This window comes from Leucopleurus acutus (genome assembly GCF_964270905.1).
Source record: "Leucopleurus acutus genome assembly, chromosome: 10".
NCBI lineage: Eukaryota > Metazoa > Chordata > Mammalia > Artiodactyla > Delphinidae > Leucopleurus > Leucopleurus acutus.
Genome location: NC_139153.1, coordinates 15,933,890 through 15,952,920, shown reverse-complemented (window position 1 = coordinate 15,952,920; position 19,031 = coordinate 15,933,890). Strand labels below are relative to the sequence as shown.

Genomic DNA, 19,031 nt, shown 5'->3' with positions numbered 1-19,031 from the left:
TAGATGCAGAAAAAGAATTTAACAAAACACAACACCTATTTATGGTAAACTATTATAGTATCTCATAATATTTGCTTGGGATTGAACCTTGCATTTGAAAGAAAAATAGTTGTAAAAGTATACACACTGAATTAAAATATAAAACTGCTTATGACATTTCAGTCTTTAAGGCAGTATTTAAAAGGTCAAACAGCGTACTTGTTTCACTTCCACACGTTTCTCTCCTCATTTTTGCTACCGATTTTTCATGTAACGTGTACCATCCTGTGAGTGCAGGCAACAGAAACGGCTCCTGTTATTTGAGGAATATTTATTGCATGGGCTTGGGTGCTCACAAAACCGTTGGAAAGAGTGGAGGAGATAGGTCTGTGGGTGCCGCTTACTAAGCTTTTGGGTTCTCGGTGATGTGGCATTGCAGCTGCAATTCACATATCTGGAAATTGCTGCTGTCTTCACTGCCCCCCCTCACCCCACTGGTTCTCCTGGTGAGTCCAGCACTGCCAGCTCTTATATCTGCCAGAGTCACTGTCAGCTCACAAGGCCCCAGAGGAGCTGGTGCCCATTTCTCTTCTACCTCCCAATCTCATAGGAATTTATCTCATGGGTAGAAGCTAAATCATATCTCAGATCCTTCCCATTGGTAATTATTGACAAGTATATTTTTGAGCCTTCCAGCTTCTTTGTAAAGAATATGTAAAAGTGTAGAAGAGAGAATGTAGAGTAAGTGTGACTAGACGCTGACTAGCTCTATATTTAAACACTGTTAAGTGTATCAAAGGAAGAGAAAACAGTCAATATTTAATGAATGCGTGTGCTGTCTTTTGGAAGCAGAGGACATTCCCCTTCCTTTTGCATTGTTGCTGAGTTAGGGGTTAAAACTTGACCATCCTTGTTCCAAATCTCACCCGCCGTCTTGTTATTCATCATTCTGAAAAACTAAATCTGAAGATCTTTAGACAGGACTTGCATTCCTTAGGCGAGATGGTGGCAGTGTCATCATTAAGAGCATGGCCACTGGAACCCAGGGGCTTGGGATTGAATCCCAACTTCGTCACTTATTGGGTCTGTGACCTTAGACCAGCTGCCTAACTTTTCTGTGCCTTAGTTTTATATTCTATAACATAGTTTAGTTCAAAAAAATGGTTTAAGGTCACTTCATCATAGGGTTATTAGGAGTGAACACCAAGCACTTAGAATATACTCAGTACTCAGTCCAGTTTAGCTGTGATGATTCATTCTCCTCATTTCTCTGGTAGCCTTGTCTCATTTCTGTTACCTGCTTGGTCTTTTTTGGTATTTGTGGGTGTGTGTGCCGCTTCTATATAAAGGCATTGATTGGTTTCACCCTGGGTACTTAATTTATTCCATCTCATCCCTCCTCTGTATTTTATGTGTGTGGAAAGGCAGCATATGTACTGCAACCAGTTGTCAGTGACACAAAAGGAGACTAATTGTTGCTACCTAACAGGCTACACGTTGCAACAGAGATCTTCAGCCTTTGGTTAGGTGTGAGTTGATTTGTCAACTGCTCAGATCCCCCCCAAATTCTCCCTGTTTTGTCAACCGTGTAGTTATTTGGGGTCTTCCGTATAACCTCTGGGTTACAGCCAAGAAGGGAATCAGACTCACGCCTGGTTGGTAATGTGACGTGCATATTTAGGCCCTGAATCCAGACTCTCCAACCAGCCTCTTTGTGTGACTCAGTTTTATAGCTTCTGCAGGATGCTGGAGCTGAACCCAATTGAGCCTCTGGCTCTCTGAGTCACCTAAGTAATGCAGACATTCTTCTACTTTTCCTTAAGACAGAAGTGATATTTGGGGTGGGCTGGGCTGGGAAGGACTGTTGCAGGCTGGTCTTGACTAGAGCCAGGAGCAGACATGGAATTGTAGCAGGGAGTCGAGATCACAGGTATCTGCTAAACTTCTGTAGAACCATTAGTAAGCGCCCATTTCTCACCTTCTGCCGGGACACCTTCTCCTTATCACTAGGCTGGGAACCAGAAGCTTTTACCTAGAAAGTGCTTAGATTTCTGACCCAAAGGCACATAGAGGAAAATGAGAAGTAAAATACCTTCTTCTCTCCCCTTTTGTCCCCTGTTATGTACAGGGGTATGATAAGTATTGGAAACTGCTACCCTGGACCATTATACCTGCTGGGTGCCTCATGTTATGTTAGTGCCTCCCATACATGCTTTCCCTCTATTGTGCTCACAGTAAACCTATTAGGAAGGCTGAAATGACCTCAAGGAATTTTCTGTGGATTTCTAACCTGCAGGTGGCTCTAGACAGTACAATATTGTTATGAAAAATGAAATGGAGTGTGGATATGCTATCAAACCACTTTTAAAATTTAGACTGTCCTCAACAAATGTAATGGGGACTGTTCATGACCATAGACAGAGTGAACGACCCAGTCCTGAAGGAGGAGGGATGGCAGAGGGATATGGGATGTGTCCACATGTCCATGAATAGGAGGTGAGAGGGAAAAGGTGTCAAAAGCACAAGTGCGAGGGCTTTATCTTGGCATCAAGGAAGGGCTTCTTTTTCCCCTCAGAAATGGCAGCAGATGAATGGGGTAGGACTCAGGGTGGGGGATAAGGATGCAGAGGTTATAAGGCATTAGATTAGGCAGAGATTATAAGGATAGAAAAGGGTCTCTTCCTAAGAAAAGAGGAACTAAGGTAATTTGTTCAAGCAGAAAGGCAGGAGGAATGGGAGTTGGGGGCATTAAGAAATGTGATTAGTTACAAGCCAACAATGAATTAAATCAATTTGATTAATATTATTAGTAACACTCTTTGAGCACATAGTAAGCCAGGCTGTATACACAAATCACTTTATGTGTTTTCCCTCATTTACTTCTCCTGAAAAGAAAGAAAATATTGTTATCCCCATTTCTTAAATAAGGTGAATTAGGCTCCAAGTTTTGTGCAAGATTATACAAGTCATAGTTGGTGAAACCGAGCCTCAAACACAGGTCTCCAAAGAAAGCAACATTTTTAATATTGCCTGGAGCGAAATTTGTTACAAGATGGAATGGAGCAAGAAAACACTGGAGGTTAACATGGTTTGGGGACTAGCGATCTGGATATTTCAGATGAAGGGGGTGAGAGGTTGTAGAATGATGGCAAAGGGAGGTAGTTAAGCAGGTAAAAACAGGGGGAAAGACTGAGAGGAACAGAGATGAAGAAGAAGCCAGAGAACAGGTTGTATGCAGAGTAGAAACCATTTTTAAAATGTATAATGTGCTTAACAAGGATTTCTTCAAGCAGAATACAGTTGACCTATGATGGAAACATAGTGTAAGACAGAAATAAAGAGTGTGGTCTTAGGCACTGAGAATTTGGAGCTGTTTGTTACTTCAGCACAGCAGAGTGTATCCTTGCTAACACAAATAGTTGTCAGATTTTGATGTGAGCCAGAATTACCTAGGTATCATGTTCAAATGCAGTGGCCCTTGTCCTATTCCCAAAAGTTCTGATTTGGAAACTGGACTGAGCCCAACAAAGGAAATTTTTAATAACCTCCCTGGGTACATCATACCTCCCAGATTTCAAGGACCAGGGGGTCATTCTACCTTGATTAAAATGAGGTACATTTGTGAGTTTTAAAAGACAGTGCATTACAGAAAAGTTGCCCTTAAGTTGCCCTTTCTTTCTGGCGTGAAGCAGTCCCACACCGGGGTACAAATCTTGGCAAGAAGATTGTAGGCTAGATTTCAGCTCCCCTGGGCCCTCGTGGATGTGCAGGGCACAAACAGCCCTCTTGAAGAGGTTATTAAATTGTATTTCTTCATCTAAGAAGGTAAACTTTGCAAAATTGTCAGTGTATGTAATATTCTGATATTTGTACCAAATGGACACATAACTAACATGAACTGAGAAACTATGTCAAAGCTTTATCATTAGAATTATAGTGAGATTCTTGCCTAGCAATACCAAGTAGTATTGATTAGCAAATCATTCAGTGATTGGTGGAGGGGTAAGGGGCCGACTTTGTCTGTAATCAAAGGGCAGAACCATGTTTGACTTTACTACAGTTTTAATTGGTTTTCTATAACTCGAACTTTTCAGCAGCCTATATGAGTTTTATGTTAAGAAACCAAATTACTTAAGATTTTCCCTCCCTCCCCACAAGGAAGACATTGTTTATTTCAATTAAATAGCACACTGCTGTGAATATATCTCAGATTTAATGGAACTTTATTTTTTTAAAAAATCCTTGAATAGTTATGCTAACAATACATAGGGTAAAGGTGTAATTCATTTTTTAAAAATTCATATAGTAAACTCAATTACAAATTGGCAAAAAGAGAACAAATAATAAAGAGCCAAATGATTTGCAAAAAGAAGCACTAGTCTGCCATCTACTGTTCAGATAAGTCACAGAGTTCACTTTTTATCCCATCTTAAAGTGCATTGAGTGTGGGAGGTGGAAGGATGGAGAAAAGAGAAAGTTGTCAAAAATAGAGATTGCCAGACTTCATCTCAGATATTGTGGTTCTGCAGAACTGGGGTGTGATTCAGGAATCTGCCTTTGTAAGAAGCACCCAAGTTGATCCTATGTAGGTGGTTCCCTAAACATACCTTAAGAATGACTCATATTTATCTTAGCTATTGTGAGGTATGGTACACTCTTCAGACACACCAGGCAAGATGGTTCCATCACTGACCCATGAATCACAGATGGTTGGATTTGGTAATTTAAAAACCAACCAACCAACCAACCTGATCCCTTTCATGGCTTGTAGACATTTGTGTGTGCTTGAATAATACTTTCCAGTTTTCAAGTATGGCATTCTCTAATAAAATTTACATTATGGGACAAGTTTTTTTTTTTAATTCTTCCTTAAATGGCTTTCTATGGGGAATATTTAGTTTTGAAAGGATTACTTTTCTATTGTTTCTGTTTGTTTCATCCTCATCATAGACTCACTTTTTTCCTGGTAGGATAATTATTGATGGAGCTAATTTGACTATATCTAATGTCACCATAGAAGACCAAGGTGTATACTCGTGTTCAGCTCACACTGCTCTAGATAGCACTGCTGCTATGACTCAAGTAACTGTCCTTGGTAAGTGCACTAACGAATAAAGAAATCTTTGTTCAGTTCTTTTCCATTACCGATTAAATTCCACTGTTCTTAGGCAATTAAACCAATGATTATTTAAGCCCGTACACATTTATTGTTAGTTTGAAATTTTCAATTAAAGAGTGACCCTACTTTCGAATGCTTTCGCCTCTTCTGGTTCTAAAGAAGTTAATTGACGCTTAACTTTTTTTCTACTTGGGTAATGTTGCCAGAAGCGGTGGGAGGTAGGTGATGCTATCAGCAGAAAGAAAACTGAAGCATGCTTGAGTTCCCAGGACCCTTGAGCTACACTTTCCTAGTGCACAGAGAAATGTGGCTAAGGAATGGAGACGGGCTAGCATGGAGGGGTCAGGGTAGGGGCCCAGTGGTGATTAAACACTGGCCCTGCCCTAAACCAGTGGCCTAGACCGAGCTCAGCTCCCAGGGTCCCAGGAACGGGGGGAGGGTGGGACTTCAAGGGTTCTTCTGCAAAGAAAGGCCTCTGATTTTTTAAAATAATAATGCTAATTAGAAAACAATGTGCACACCTCACTGGTGTAATCAATGCAATTACCCCTGCAGTTACCCATGTTGATAGCTCTTAGACCGTCTGTTGGATAGCTCTCCTAGTTTCCCTTCCAGATTTCACCGTCCACCAGCTCTCTGAATCTGGAAACCTGACCTGTGTGGACACCAACCAACCACCTACCCTCAAGCTTTCATTCGGTTCAGCCACCGGGGAGCCCTGGCAGCAGAGGCGGTTGGGGGAGAGTGTGTTTTTTCCGGATAATCCCTCCCTGCAGGCTGGCTGTGTGTGTCCCTCTGCCAAAGTCACTGATTCTCTCAGAGGCTTTGTCCACACAGCTCTCTCTGATGGGATTCCAGTAACTGCCCTGCCCACCCCTCACCCCCCACCCTGGATATCCCGCTCACATCTTTTGAAAGAGTCTTGATTAGAATCTCTTTGAAGTACCCTAATTGTGTGAACTGTTTACTCTCTGCTGTGCTGGGACCCTGACTGATAAAGACATTTTTACAGTTTTCTCTCATAGTTCTGTTTCAGTGGGCACCATTTAGTTTTCCTTGAGTTTGCTGATAGTTCTTAGAAGAGGTTTGATTTGGTCTAAACACCTTTACCATATGTCTAGATTAATCCTGATTATTAACAGGTGTTTGTATCTTTAGCGCTTTGGTTGCTGGGATTCACAGGTAGGTTGCCTACCATGGGTACAGACTGAGAGGAAAGAATTCAGTCTCTTTTGAGGTAGGCTGGTGAAAAATGAGTAAATAGGCAGGTTCTCTCCTAGTGAAGCAAATGGCCACTATATTTTAAGTGAGATAAATGACCACCATCTTTCAAGCGAAGCAAATGGCCACCATGTTGGGTTTTAAAAAAAAAAAAAAAAAAAATGTAGTTCCCAGGTGGTAGGTGGTAGGGACTTGGTTCAAAAGAATGAAACCTTTAGGTGATACGTTTCAGCTACCTCAGGGGCAGAAAGGTTCAATCCTTAGTAATCATTCCAGTAGTAATTCTCCAGACAAAATAGTTGAACCTAAGGTAAACTGGAGTCTATCCCAGGCATGACAGTTTTAAGTGTAAATGTCAGGATCCATGGCCTTTGCCCCCAAGTATCTTGAGCAATGGCAAGGAGACTGGGGTCCCTACCACTTGGTACATGCCATCTAAATTTTCTTGTGAAATTTAATACATGTGTCTTGTAATGAGGCTGCCATCTTCTAGAACTGTTCAATTTTGATCATTTTAAATAAAGTGTGGCTAGGATTACATGTACTATTTACTTATGAGGTAATTACCAAATGTTTTCAGAATGAAAAGAAAATAATAAAAAATAATCTATGAGATAGGCTGCATTTTCTTAACCACTTCTTGGCATTTACATTCTAATTTTCAGGCCAGCCTCTGATTTTAAGAAGCATAGCCCCATAACTGACAGTAACAAATGACAAATCCACATATAATTTCTCAAAGACTCTTTTTCCTGGAAAATAGTGTTTTAAAGTATATGCTTGACCCATTTTAAACAGAAGTTACTTTCAGAAGCCTTGCCAGAAACATCCTTTAAGAGCATCATTCATTTAGGTCTCAATTGCGGTCCATCAATCGTAACTCCATGTGATTCTCGGAAAGAGCAGATTTTAATGTCAGACACAACAGGCTGCACTGGTTGGTTCAGAAAATGTCAGAAATGAGTGGCCTTAGTAAGTGCTGAAGAGGAGCCTAAGTTCTCCGAGCTCAGAGATCCTCAAGCCTGTTGAGGAAATAAATTCTTATTTAAGGCTCTGCAGTGTGGACGCAGTCACTGACCACATTTTTAAAATAAACACATTCTCCTCTGAATTGAAAACAATTTTTTTGTCAGTATAAATTTCCAGCAATTGTCAAATACTCAGCAGGAGCAATGGATGTTGCTTCCCACTTGGAGAAAGAAGAGCCCATAAGAAGGCCCCATTAGATGCTACTTTCATTGTCTCCTCTGAGAAAAGATGAATGTCCTTGAATACATGGGAGAATTGAAACCAAAGTTTGGAAGTTAGGGTCATTAGGGATCACATTTTTTTTTTTACTGTTCCTTTTATTTTTAAAGTACCAGAAATTTCCAAGTACTTTAACACTTAAAATTTGTCGTCGCCTACTCAATTTTCTAGTCTCTGTCACAACATTCAGTGCCATATCTTCCTCTTCCAGTATAAACGTCCTTCCTATTCTTCAGAACTCCAGGCCAACAGAGTATAAAAGTTGCTATAAGATACTGATAACTCACTGTTACAAATTAAAATAAAAATCCAAACCATGTAGAAAAGAAAGCCTGAATTCATGTTCTCTTATTTTCCTGTAGTCATAGGGCCTAAATTTATTGCTCTAATATGATAATTAGATGCATGGTTGAAGTGATAATATATTTTTCACTTAATTATTTAGTCACAAAACATTTATGTGCAAGGCATTGTGGGTGGTGCAAAAATTAATAAAATATGGTTCCTACTCTGGAAGATCCGTTTAGTCGCATACAGGAGATGAACCAGGCATATAAAGAAGCATATGAGCTGGAAGATACTGGTCTCCTTGATCAAGTTCATGTTTCTCAAAATTCATTGTTCATGATATCTACCAGGACATTTGTTTAGAAATGCAGACTCCTGGGCCCAGCTCTTTCAGTAAGCCAGAGAAATAGGGCCCAGAAATCTTCATCATTAATAACTACTCCTAAAAAAAAAATTCTGATGCCGATGGTCAAAGATGGCCCCTTGAGAACTGGGAATCACCATAGAGTGAGGTAAATACAGTAGGGCAGGAATGTACAGATGTGAAGGAAGCTGCATTTGTTTTTTGGGTTTTTTTTTTTTAACATCTTTATTGGAGTATAATTGCTTTACAATGGTGTGTTAGTTTCTGCTTTATAACAAAGCAAGTCAGCTATACATATACATATATCCCCATATCTCCTCTCTCTTGCATCTCCCTCCCACCCTTCCTTCCATTTGAAATAGAACCAGAAGGATTGGTGAGATTTGGCAGTTCAGAGTGGACACGGGCCCCGAGGGGAAGGGGGCTTGCAATGTGCCTGAGTGAGGAAGTGGGATCGACAAAGGCAATAATCTGCCTTCTCCTCACTGTCATTTTTCATTATTAATCAGATGTTCCGGATCCGCCAGAAAACCTTCACTTGTCTGAAAGACAGAACAGAAGTGTTCGGCTGACATGGGAGGCTGGAGATGATCACAACAGCAATATTAGCGGTAGGGAAGACTTGGGATAACTGTAGTTTCCAGAGTTAAAATTAATATTAAAGCCATTAATACCACCAAGGGTGGATTATCCTTAGAACATCCTTTAAAACGTTTAATATTGTATATAAATCTTAGTATAACTTAAACATTCTCAAACACATTCTCAATGTGTTTTTCTATGTTCCTACTGTCAGAGTATATTATAGAATTTGAAGGAAACAGAGAGGAACCTGGAAGGTGGGAAGAATTGACTAGAGTCCAAGGAGAGGAAACAACAGTCATGTTATCTTTGGCTCCGTATGTGAGATACCAGTTCAGGGTCATAGCCGTGAATGAAGTAGGGAGAAGCCAGCCTAGCCAGCCATCAGACCATCATGAAACACCCCCAGCAGGTATGTAAGTTCACACCTCAACTTCCTAACGAGTTTTAGTCTGTCGCATCTTTGAACAAATGTGGTGGGGGAGGAAAAGGATTGATAACCTGGTGTAGGATTTTAGATTTCTCCCAGTAGAGAGCTTGAGTAGTTCTGTAAACTTAACAGCACACAATTTAAAGTACATCAGTCTCAAAAGTCATATGTAAATGTTTGATAGATAGCAGGATATTACAAGGAGGTACATGAACAAGCATTACTCTGAGTAATTTCTGATAGCTAAGTATTGTGTTAAAATCAGGTACCATAAAGTAAGTTCTAAATTGAAGTTCAGTATATAGGGAGAAAGTCAACTTTCTCTCTTTATTTTTCTCCTCATTTCAACTTCCTGAAATAAAACATTTGACATGTTATAGGCAGCTTGTTAAATTTTCATTGCATCTAGTGTCATTAATTTTATCCATTTAGTGTATTTTTGTATCTCAATAGCTAAACGAATATCTAATACCTATCTAAATTCCCAAGATGCTTTTTAAAAAAATTCTCAAGAATGAGCATGCTGTAGTAGTGTATACAGAATTCAAACTATAATATTGTAAGAATGAGACTTACATAATGTTATAAACCAAAAAAATAATGACAGCGCTGACATTTGTATTACTGAATTGGGATTGGTTATCAATGTGGTCATAGCCTGTTTTTTTTTCCTCTGGCTGAAATAAATATGCTAGGATAGAATTCCCTTTTAGGATTGAGAACAATCAAGGGGAGATAATAACTGAATCAGGTACTTGTATGATTTTAGTATAAATTCATCTTGGCACTAAACTCCATAGTGAGCCCTTTTTTATAAAATGGATCCATCTGAATATATTTCATGGGCACGTTAACTGCTGTTTCCTATTTGATGCCCCTAAAACTTGGCTGTTGATATTAATACATGATCTTTAATTTTATTCACTTAGAGGCAAATATTCACAGCAAAATTTCTAACAATAATTCTAATAGAAAAAGTAAAGCAGATTTAAAACTAAAAATGTATATTTAAATAGTGGGTTTAGATTTTTAAAAGCAGGTTTAAAATTTAAAGAGCAGGGTTAAAATGAAGACAGGTAAAGAAAACCTTCCACTCTCCATTGAATAATAACTATATCACTCCATGAACACGGTTTTACTCCCTGAAGCAAAACATATATTTCAAAGCTGCCTTATGTGAGGTGACAGATGTGTTAACTAACATTATTGTGGTGATCATTTCACAATATACAGATATAAATATTATATATATGTGATATATATACATTCTAAAATCATTATGTTGTACACCTTAACATAGTGTTAACTTACACAATGTTATGTGCCAATTATATCTCAGTACAGCTGGGGAAAAAAAGAAAACTGCCGTAAGTCTTTTTTCAAACTGGGCCAGATAGAAATAAACAAATATAATCAAAGTTTTTAAAAATCTGTTTTTTGTGGGAGGAGGGATGATATGATGATTTATCTATGGACCATACAGTGGGAAAAAGTAATTTTAATACTTGTAATTTTCCAGCTCCAGACAAGAATCCACAAAACATAAGGGTTCAAGCTTCTCAACCCAAGGAAATGATTATCAAATGGGAGGTGAGAATTCTTTCTGTGTTATTTATTACCTTTGTGTGTTTTTCCTTTTTTTAGGTCCGCATGCTAAGTATGATGATAGAATAATATCTTTTAAGAACAAAGGGCTAAGATTTGTATATTTTATAAAAATATTTTATTTGTATATTTTAAAGATCATCATGATTAGAATGTTGTGAAATAGAGTTTAACAGTGGTAGATAAGTTAAGAAAGGTTACACAGGTTGATTTCGTTATAATCCATCCCCCAAAGTTTACAATTCCTAATATTTTTATTACCAACATTCTAAATCGTCTCCCATTCAAAGAAATACTGAAAGTCTTTCGGTAAATTTTGGTACATAGGCTAATAAAGATTATTCATATCAAAAGGATGACTCGCAAGGAATAGTCACCACTTACTCAGCACTATTAGGCATTTTGCATACTCATTTCAAATTCTGAGAACAGTGTTGTCAAGAGAGCATCATTAATACTCTGTTCTAGATACAGAAACTGAGGTCCAGGCTGATAGATAGACTGGCCCATCACCACACAACTAGAAATCAACAGAGCTAGGATTTCAACATGAATATCTTCAGATTTCAAACCCTACTCGTTTTCTCTTTATATACATCTCTGTTAAAAGTTATTAAAATAGACTTTCCTCCTTGAATTTGGCATAAAATCTTGTATCTGCTCAGATGACTTTAAGGTTTTTGAATGTCATTTCTAAATTTCTTCTGTAACAGTGGAAAGCTGTTTTCCCCTTCTATTTGACATGTTTGATGAACAAGTATTTTAACTTACTTGAAAGTAGATTCCCATCCAAAGATTCTGATTAATAACAGTTTTCCGACATTGAATTCATTGAATTTTACAAACATTTTTGAACGTACGCTGGGATATATTAATTTATTTCCACACCTCATTTCAGATGTGATTTTCTGAATAATTTTAGAATGCACAAAGTTTGATTTCCTTTTTTCTTCATCATATATTGGTCTTATGACAACATTGCCCATACCTGCAAAATATGTAGTCAGTAATTTTATGTCAAAACTAACCCTTTATTCCCATTTCAGTGAAATTAAGTTTTACACATTTGAAACAAAAATTGGTAATATACAGAAACTAAATATATTCAAGAATATTATTATTTTCTTGAATATGTGGCCATAAATAGCTGCTACCACATTGTCCTGATGATTATTTAATTTAGAATTTGAAATTATGTTAGTATCTTATTCTTTTAGAGTATCACTTCTTCGTTTAAATTCCATGGAAATTTCTGTAAGAGAGATGATATAACTGATTGATTAGATGACAGTAATAGTGTATCATTACCAGGTCAGATCCTTAAAGAAGTATACCATTTTCCACTAACATTAGCTCCTTAATCCTCACCACTCCTCTGGGAGGGCTACAGTAGCTCCATGGTATCAGCATTACATTCTGTCCAGAGAAGCTGGGACTGTCAGTTTAGTGACCTTATACAGATGCCATGCCCTGAGTCAGTAATGAAAAGGGGGCAGGAATCTGCAGTCCTTCTTACTGATGATCTTATTCATAAATCACTCTTCTCCCCTGCCCCAAAGATATATAAGACTGATTACTAATGCTCTCTTCTTGGAAGAATGGGATTATACCATGAAAGTGTTTACAATTTGTCTTTGAAGAGTAAATGACATGTAATTTAGTAATTAATTGACCAGAGGAAGAAAGTACTCAGATTTGGAACTATGTTGACAATTATATTCATAATATATTCCATTGTGTTTCATATCATTTTGAAATGTCAGAGATCTAACAACTATAAGCACAACCAGTGAAGTTTAAGTACATTTACTCATCAGTTACTGTTCTGCATCGATTATCGTGTAAAAAGGAGTTAAATGCCAGATAATTCCCCAAGTTGACAAGCGCACACTGTGCACATATTACCAGATCCCATGCAAAGACTGACTCACAAAATAATTCCTGTCTACAAGATAATGACCAGAGAGAAGCAATTTGTTTAAAAAAAAAAAAAAAAAAAACTTTCACAAAAGGGTTAAATAGGAACACACTAGTTGTCCCTAATTTTTGTTTGTTTTATGTTTTCTTTTTAGCATTAAATATGAATAAAAGTAATGTATTATGAGGTCCTTGGTTTATTTATGGCAATTAAAAAAAGTCTTTGTTCTCCTGGAATGTATAATCTAGTTGGAGAGACAGACGATAAGCAAATACATGAGAAATAAAACAATACCATTTTGAAAAATTCAGTGGAGGAAAATAATATATAGACTTTTGTATGTAGCTTGTTAATGAATATGCATTTACTCATTGAATGGGTGAACCTTATATTACAGTCAAAAATGAATTTCAGTTTATTTTATTTAGCTCATGTTCTATTACATATGAATTATCTTTATAAATGTGTCACATTAAATATTAAGGATACAAAATTTTTTTTAATGTATTAAATTTGAACTTACGGATAGAACTAGTCTTTTTAGTTAGCATTATCTTCTAAGATTCACTTCTCTTATATTAGGTAGGTCATGACTCACTCACATGTTTTAAGTGTTAAAAAATGATAATATCCTATCCCTCAAAACAGAAAAAGCCCACTGCACCCTGATTGGTTAAATAATTATACCATGATGAGTTTTGCTTGACTTTTCCCTTTGTTCTTAGATGTAAATTTATTGATGTTAAATTTGAACTTCCATAAAAGAGCAAATTTCTAATCTCAAGGACTCCAGAAAACAGATGAACAAAAACAAAACAAACAAACAAAAACCCAATTCACTAATGTTCAGGAAATAGGAACTGCTTCAGTTACCTGATTATATGATCAAGGCCAAGTTGTTTCACTCCTAAAGGACCTAGGATTTATTATTTCTACTGCAAGTATAATAAGAAAGTCCACCACCTTTAAAATGAATTTAGGCAGTACAGAAAATCCGTCCAGTTTCTAGATGAGTCATTATAACCTTTGCTTTGTTCATAGATCTCTTTGAAAATACGATAGAAGTATAGTTTTGCTCTAGAAAGTTATACATAGAAAGTTTTCCTAACAGTTTCACGGCTTTTCAGATCCTTTGAAGGGCACTCATGGACCCCATCTAGAGATGCCTAGCCATCAAGTTAAGAACCTCTTTTATAGAGATTCCTTCCTTCCCAGCAGCTTCATGAGCAGAGGGGAGGCTGGTGGTCTTTCCCCACCACTCACCTCCCTGGCTCTGTATTGCTCCTCTGGTCTGTTATCTTTAGTGGGGGCCTATCTGAGAATTTGCTGAGGTTTTGTTGTCCACTGTCTGAAAGCCAAATACAAAGTATTCCTGCAGTTTCTTTGGTGCCTAGGCACCAAGGAGGCTGGCGATTTAGGTAAGATTTTTCTTAAAAGTGTTGCCTCTGGTGGCACAGTTAGTTTTAAGTTTTTCCAGAGAGCTTTATCAAATGTAATTATCTTTCTTGAAGCAAAACATGTGTAAATTGAATCATAGTATTTGTACACATTTATTGTCAGTTGGCACTGAAGGAAATTGTAATTGCAGATTGTAGTATGGAACTAAAAGCTTGTGGCCTGATTTATCCGGGCAATGCTAAAGCCTCCAGTGAATTTATATCTATATGAGAGTAGAAAATATCTTGGGGCAAAACTTGGAAAGCAAAACATAAACAATGACTATGAAAATCTCAGAAAGTTTTTGTTTTGATATTTTTTCCTCCTAGCTAATTTAAGTATTCGCCCTGGAATAAGCATAGACTTGAAATTATTTTGCTGATTTAGTGTATACTTTCAACTTAATTCCATCCAATCCGTCTAACAAGTATTTTAGTAAAGTAGACTGAGTCCAGAAGCATTGTAAATTCTGTAAGAACACTATATATGATATTATTGAATCACTTGCATATACAGACAAAACTACTATTTATATAAGTGACCCTTATAAATCTATGACTAAAATCACATTTTTAATGTATTCTGTGTAACTGATTCACTTAAATGAACATTCCCATTTTTATGATATTAAACAGATGGTTTAAATCACATTGATGTTTTTTGAATTAAAGTACTGTTCGATTAAAAACTGGAGTGGAAATAACCAATTCCTATATGAGAAATTCCTCCATTACATATTTCTATACAGCAAAATGAAGTGGAGGCTGGGAAGCGCTTTCTCGTAAAAGAAATAGAAAGAGAATGGGCAAGGAGCTGGGGAAATATTTTATTGTAGAGAGGAGTACATCTTCTGGATACTAATGTATAAAAATGCATATTATCCAAAAATATTTACTTGCTGTCTCTCTTCTCTTGGAAGGAAGATGGAGGAGGATGGAGGGAGTCAGGTAGAAAGAGTTCTGACTGAAAAGCCATGGAAAAAATCCCATTTACATCCCTGGAATTCATGGCCATGTCCTTTTTATTTCTGCAACTTCTCTGCGAGTGAAAAAAACACCAAAACAGAATATAGAACCAAGTGTAAACAAAAGCTAAAACCCTCTGTGGAATCTCTTAGTAAATTCTTTCATATGTGAACTGTTAGGCATAATCCAGGCATCTAAATTGTGAGAGTCTCTACTTGGGGAGGTAAGGGAGTAACTTTCAAGGTTAAATTTACAGAATGACAACATTTTTCACAAGTATTTCCAAACCAAAGAGGGGGACTGAAGATCTCCCAAGAAATGATACCTTTATTGCAGCGATTCTTGGGCCACTTAGGGTGGCTTCTCTGTCTCTGACTCAGCATATCTGTGATCACACGGGATGAGTGTGGCCTTCTGTTTTAGCCTCTGAAACCCACGGAGCAGAATGGACCTGGACTGGAGTACAGAGTGACCTGGAAACCACAGGGAGCCCCGGTGGAATGGGAGGAAGAAACAGTCACAAACCACACCCTGCGGGTGATGACGTCTGCTGTCTATGCTCCATATGATGTCCAGGTCCAAGCCATCAATCACCTGGGCTCTGGCCCTGAGCCTCAGTCAGTGATTCTGTATTCTGGAGAAGACTGTAAGTGGTGCACCTGAAACCCCAAGTACTTAATAATAGTTTCTCTCAAGTATATTACACTCTGTCGATGAATATTTTTGAGCGACTACTGCATGCAAAGTGGATGTACTAGCTGTAGGAGATAAAAAGACATATAACACACGGTTTCTACTCCAGCGTTGACCGCAGGAGAGCTGATCAGTCAGTAGTATAGGGTGGTAAGGAAGAATGTTGAAAGGTTTAATTTTATTCAGTTTCCCAAAAAAGCTATTTCTATCATGAAAATCAAAGACTTGGAATCAGCAGTGCCCACAGTTAAGCAGCATAACTGTCATAAGGTTTCCAATCACATCTACCCTTACTTGTCAAGGACTTCCTAAGAGCTGTCTGCTGTCTGCTGTCGCCCCCTGGCCTCAGAGCTGGAGCCTTCCTAACGAAGATGAGGTGCACACCCAGATTTGCATATGGAATCTCACGTGCACACACACACACACACAGAGTTTTGAGGTACTGGTGATATGATCTTATTAAATATTTATACCATAATAACAGCTGCAAATAAATTATTGGAAAAAGGGAAGACTGCATTCCAAATCTGTACACGGTAGGAGTTATTCTCATTGTTCTTGAAGTATCCAAAGTAATATTTCGATCCAAGAATAGAAGAAGGTCTAGTTCACCTGCTACCTAAATTCTCACTACACAGGACTTCTCACTGTGAACTAATATATTAGTCTTGGCTGCGGTGGGTTTGGTTTATTCGCGTGTAGTTAGCTCCCCCGTAGAATGGGGATAATAATACCACTTTATAGGGTGGTTCTAACAATGATGTGAGCCAATCCAGTATAGGCCCTCGGCACAGTGTCTGACACACAGAATATGCTCAATTAATGTCAGCTCTTCTTATGAATATTAGATTCATCGAACTCCCAAGTAATTTTAGTTATATTATTAGTTTAGCTCACATGTTTCCAGAGGCAGATGCCCACAGAAAATTTTACTGGCCAGTGTTTCCAGTTACATTGCCCACACTGTATCCATCTGGAGGGGGCTTTTCTCAGTGTGGTCCAGGCTCTCCTCTTCTCTAGAAACCTATTTGGACCCTGAAACTCTTCTGTAATGAGAAACTCTTGGTTCCATTTGCAATTGACTTGAGACAAGTGTTTTCCTCAGATTAGAAAACATGAAAGATCACCTTTTGGAAATGATCTTAATGATCGTGCTTGGAGATTACTGAAAGCTAATCCTTCTTATGTGCTTAACAGATCCTGATACAGCTCCAGTGATCCATGGGGTGGATGTGATAAACAGCACACTAGTTAAAGTTACTTGGTCAACAATTCCAAAGGAAAGAGTACATGGACATCTGAAAGGATATCAGGTTTTTATCATAGATTTTCTTCTTCTCACTGTGGAATTAATAGATTTCCTGTAAATAAGAACTGATTCCAGAAGAAGCCAAAAGAGAATGTGTCACCACGGCTGATGTGTTAAAGCGTTCCTATTTTCATTGCAGGTAAATTGGTGGAAAACAAAAAGTCTGTTGGATGGAAGAACATATCCTAAAGAAGTAAACATTCTGAGATTTTCAGGACAAAGAAACTATGGAATGGTTCCTTCCCTAGATGCCTTTAGTGAATTTCACTTAACAGTCTTAGCCTATAATTCCAAAGGAGCTGGTCCAGAGAGTGAGCCTTATATATTTCAAACACCAGAAGGAGGTGAGAGAATAACGATGTAGAATAACGATGTATTTAATAAATTTAATATCCAATTTTTAAATACATAACAATTTAAAATAAATAACCAAGTAAATATCCCAATGGCCAAGACATTTCCTCCCTTATTAGTTAATCTGTACTTACGTCATATGAGTTAGCTTCTCAATTTAATAAACTGTAATTTTTTAAAAGAAATTTACCAATGTATGAGTGTCTGTTGTTGACCTTGTGTTTTCCAGTACCTGAAAAGCCAACTTTTCTCAAGGTCATCAAAGTTGATAAAGACACTGCCACTTTATCCTGGGGACTACCTAAGAAATTAAATGGAAACTTAACTGGCTATCTATTACAGTACCAGATAAGTAAGTACATATTTGAACTGGATTTGCCTGGTAATGTTTCATTTTTCCTGGTTGCGTACTTGGTTTACCATGCTGAGAATCCAATTCATGGTTTGTAAGCTGGCATACTTCCTTTACAGCACAGGGGTTTGTAAACCGGCTGGCAGACCAAATCCAGCCTGCTGCCTGTTTGTATAAAGAACGCTTTATTGCAACACGGCCATGTCCACTCACTTAAATTTGTCTATAGCTGCTTTCTCACTAAAGTGGCAAAGCTGAGTAGTTGCCACAAAGATTGCATAGCCCACAGAGGCTAAAATATTTACAATCTAGTCCTTTTCGGAAAGGTTTGCCAATTCCTGTTTTAGAAGAAAAGCAGTATGTTAATAGGTACAGAAAACATGCATTTAATACGTATATATAAGAGGCTTTGAGCATTAGGAAATACGCAAAGAAAAACTTAATGATGTAGTGGAGATTCAAAGTGCACTAACTTCCACACTACACTGCCTGTTCTGTCTCTGGTGCATGTTTCCAATCTCAACCCTGCATCTATTTGTATTTGAGAATCCTCTATTGGTAGCCCAGTGGTACAGTCATGTAATATTGAGAGAAACAAGAAGCTGTCTTTGGACCATTACCCTAGGCTCTCCCCCTATGCTGCTGTGCCGTTAGGTTAAAAAAAAAATCAAACAAACATGTTTAGATGAAATCAGCTCATTTTAATCATAACGCCTCCCATCTTCAATAGTTTTCAAATCTAGGCATCATCGCAAAATGGAAATTAGGGGACTGAGCTCATGGAAAAAAATTAAACTTTGAAGACATGAATTCCTAAACAACAAAAACACCAGGACTATAGAAACCCAGTCTACACTGCTTGCAAAAGTCAACTTGATCATAGCCCTGAACTGCCATCAGTCAGTTCAAGGCTTGCAGCAATTCAGGTCAGGTACCAGCTTTAGCTTCTGATGGCCTATTCTGTTTTAGGTACCTATGATTAAATGGATACAGCCATAACCCTAATAGAGGCAGCATTTTAGTGTCTTTGAGTGTTTGGTATATAGCAGGATCAGTAAGTACTAAGAATTCTCCCTGCATTTTTTTTTCATTAAAAGAGGAAATCTATGAGGTATGTACCATCACTACTTTATGGACAAGAAGCATATAGAGCTCACTTACAGAGAG

The 19,031-nt window shown here is 37.8% G+C and overlaps 1 protein-coding gene across 3 annotated transcripts in view; it reads left to right on the top strand.

Moving 5' to 3' along the window:
* The window catches only part of CHL1 (cell adhesion molecule L1 like), a gene marked incomplete at both ends in the record, with an annotated part of 81,402 nt that overhangs the window by 51,985 nt on the left and 10,386 nt on the right, over positions 1–19,031 (top strand). For all 3 annotated transcript variants that reach the window (XM_082847479.1, XM_082847480.1, XM_082847478.1), the window contains 8 exons: positions 4,950–5,074; positions 8,729–8,830; positions 9,016–9,213; positions 10,751–10,821; positions 15,580–15,802; positions 17,047–17,162; positions 17,298–17,502; positions 17,742–17,864. In XM_082847479.1, coding sequence (XP_082703605.1) covers positions 4,950–5,074; positions 8,729–8,830; positions 9,016–9,213; positions 10,751–10,821; positions 15,580–15,802; positions 17,047–17,162; positions 17,298–17,502; positions 17,742–17,864 — 1,163 coding nt within the window. The remainder of the gene's footprint in view (positions 1–4,949; positions 5,075–8,728; positions 8,831–9,015; positions 9,214–10,750; positions 10,822–15,579; positions 15,803–17,046; positions 17,163–17,297; positions 17,503–17,741; positions 17,865–19,031) is intronic.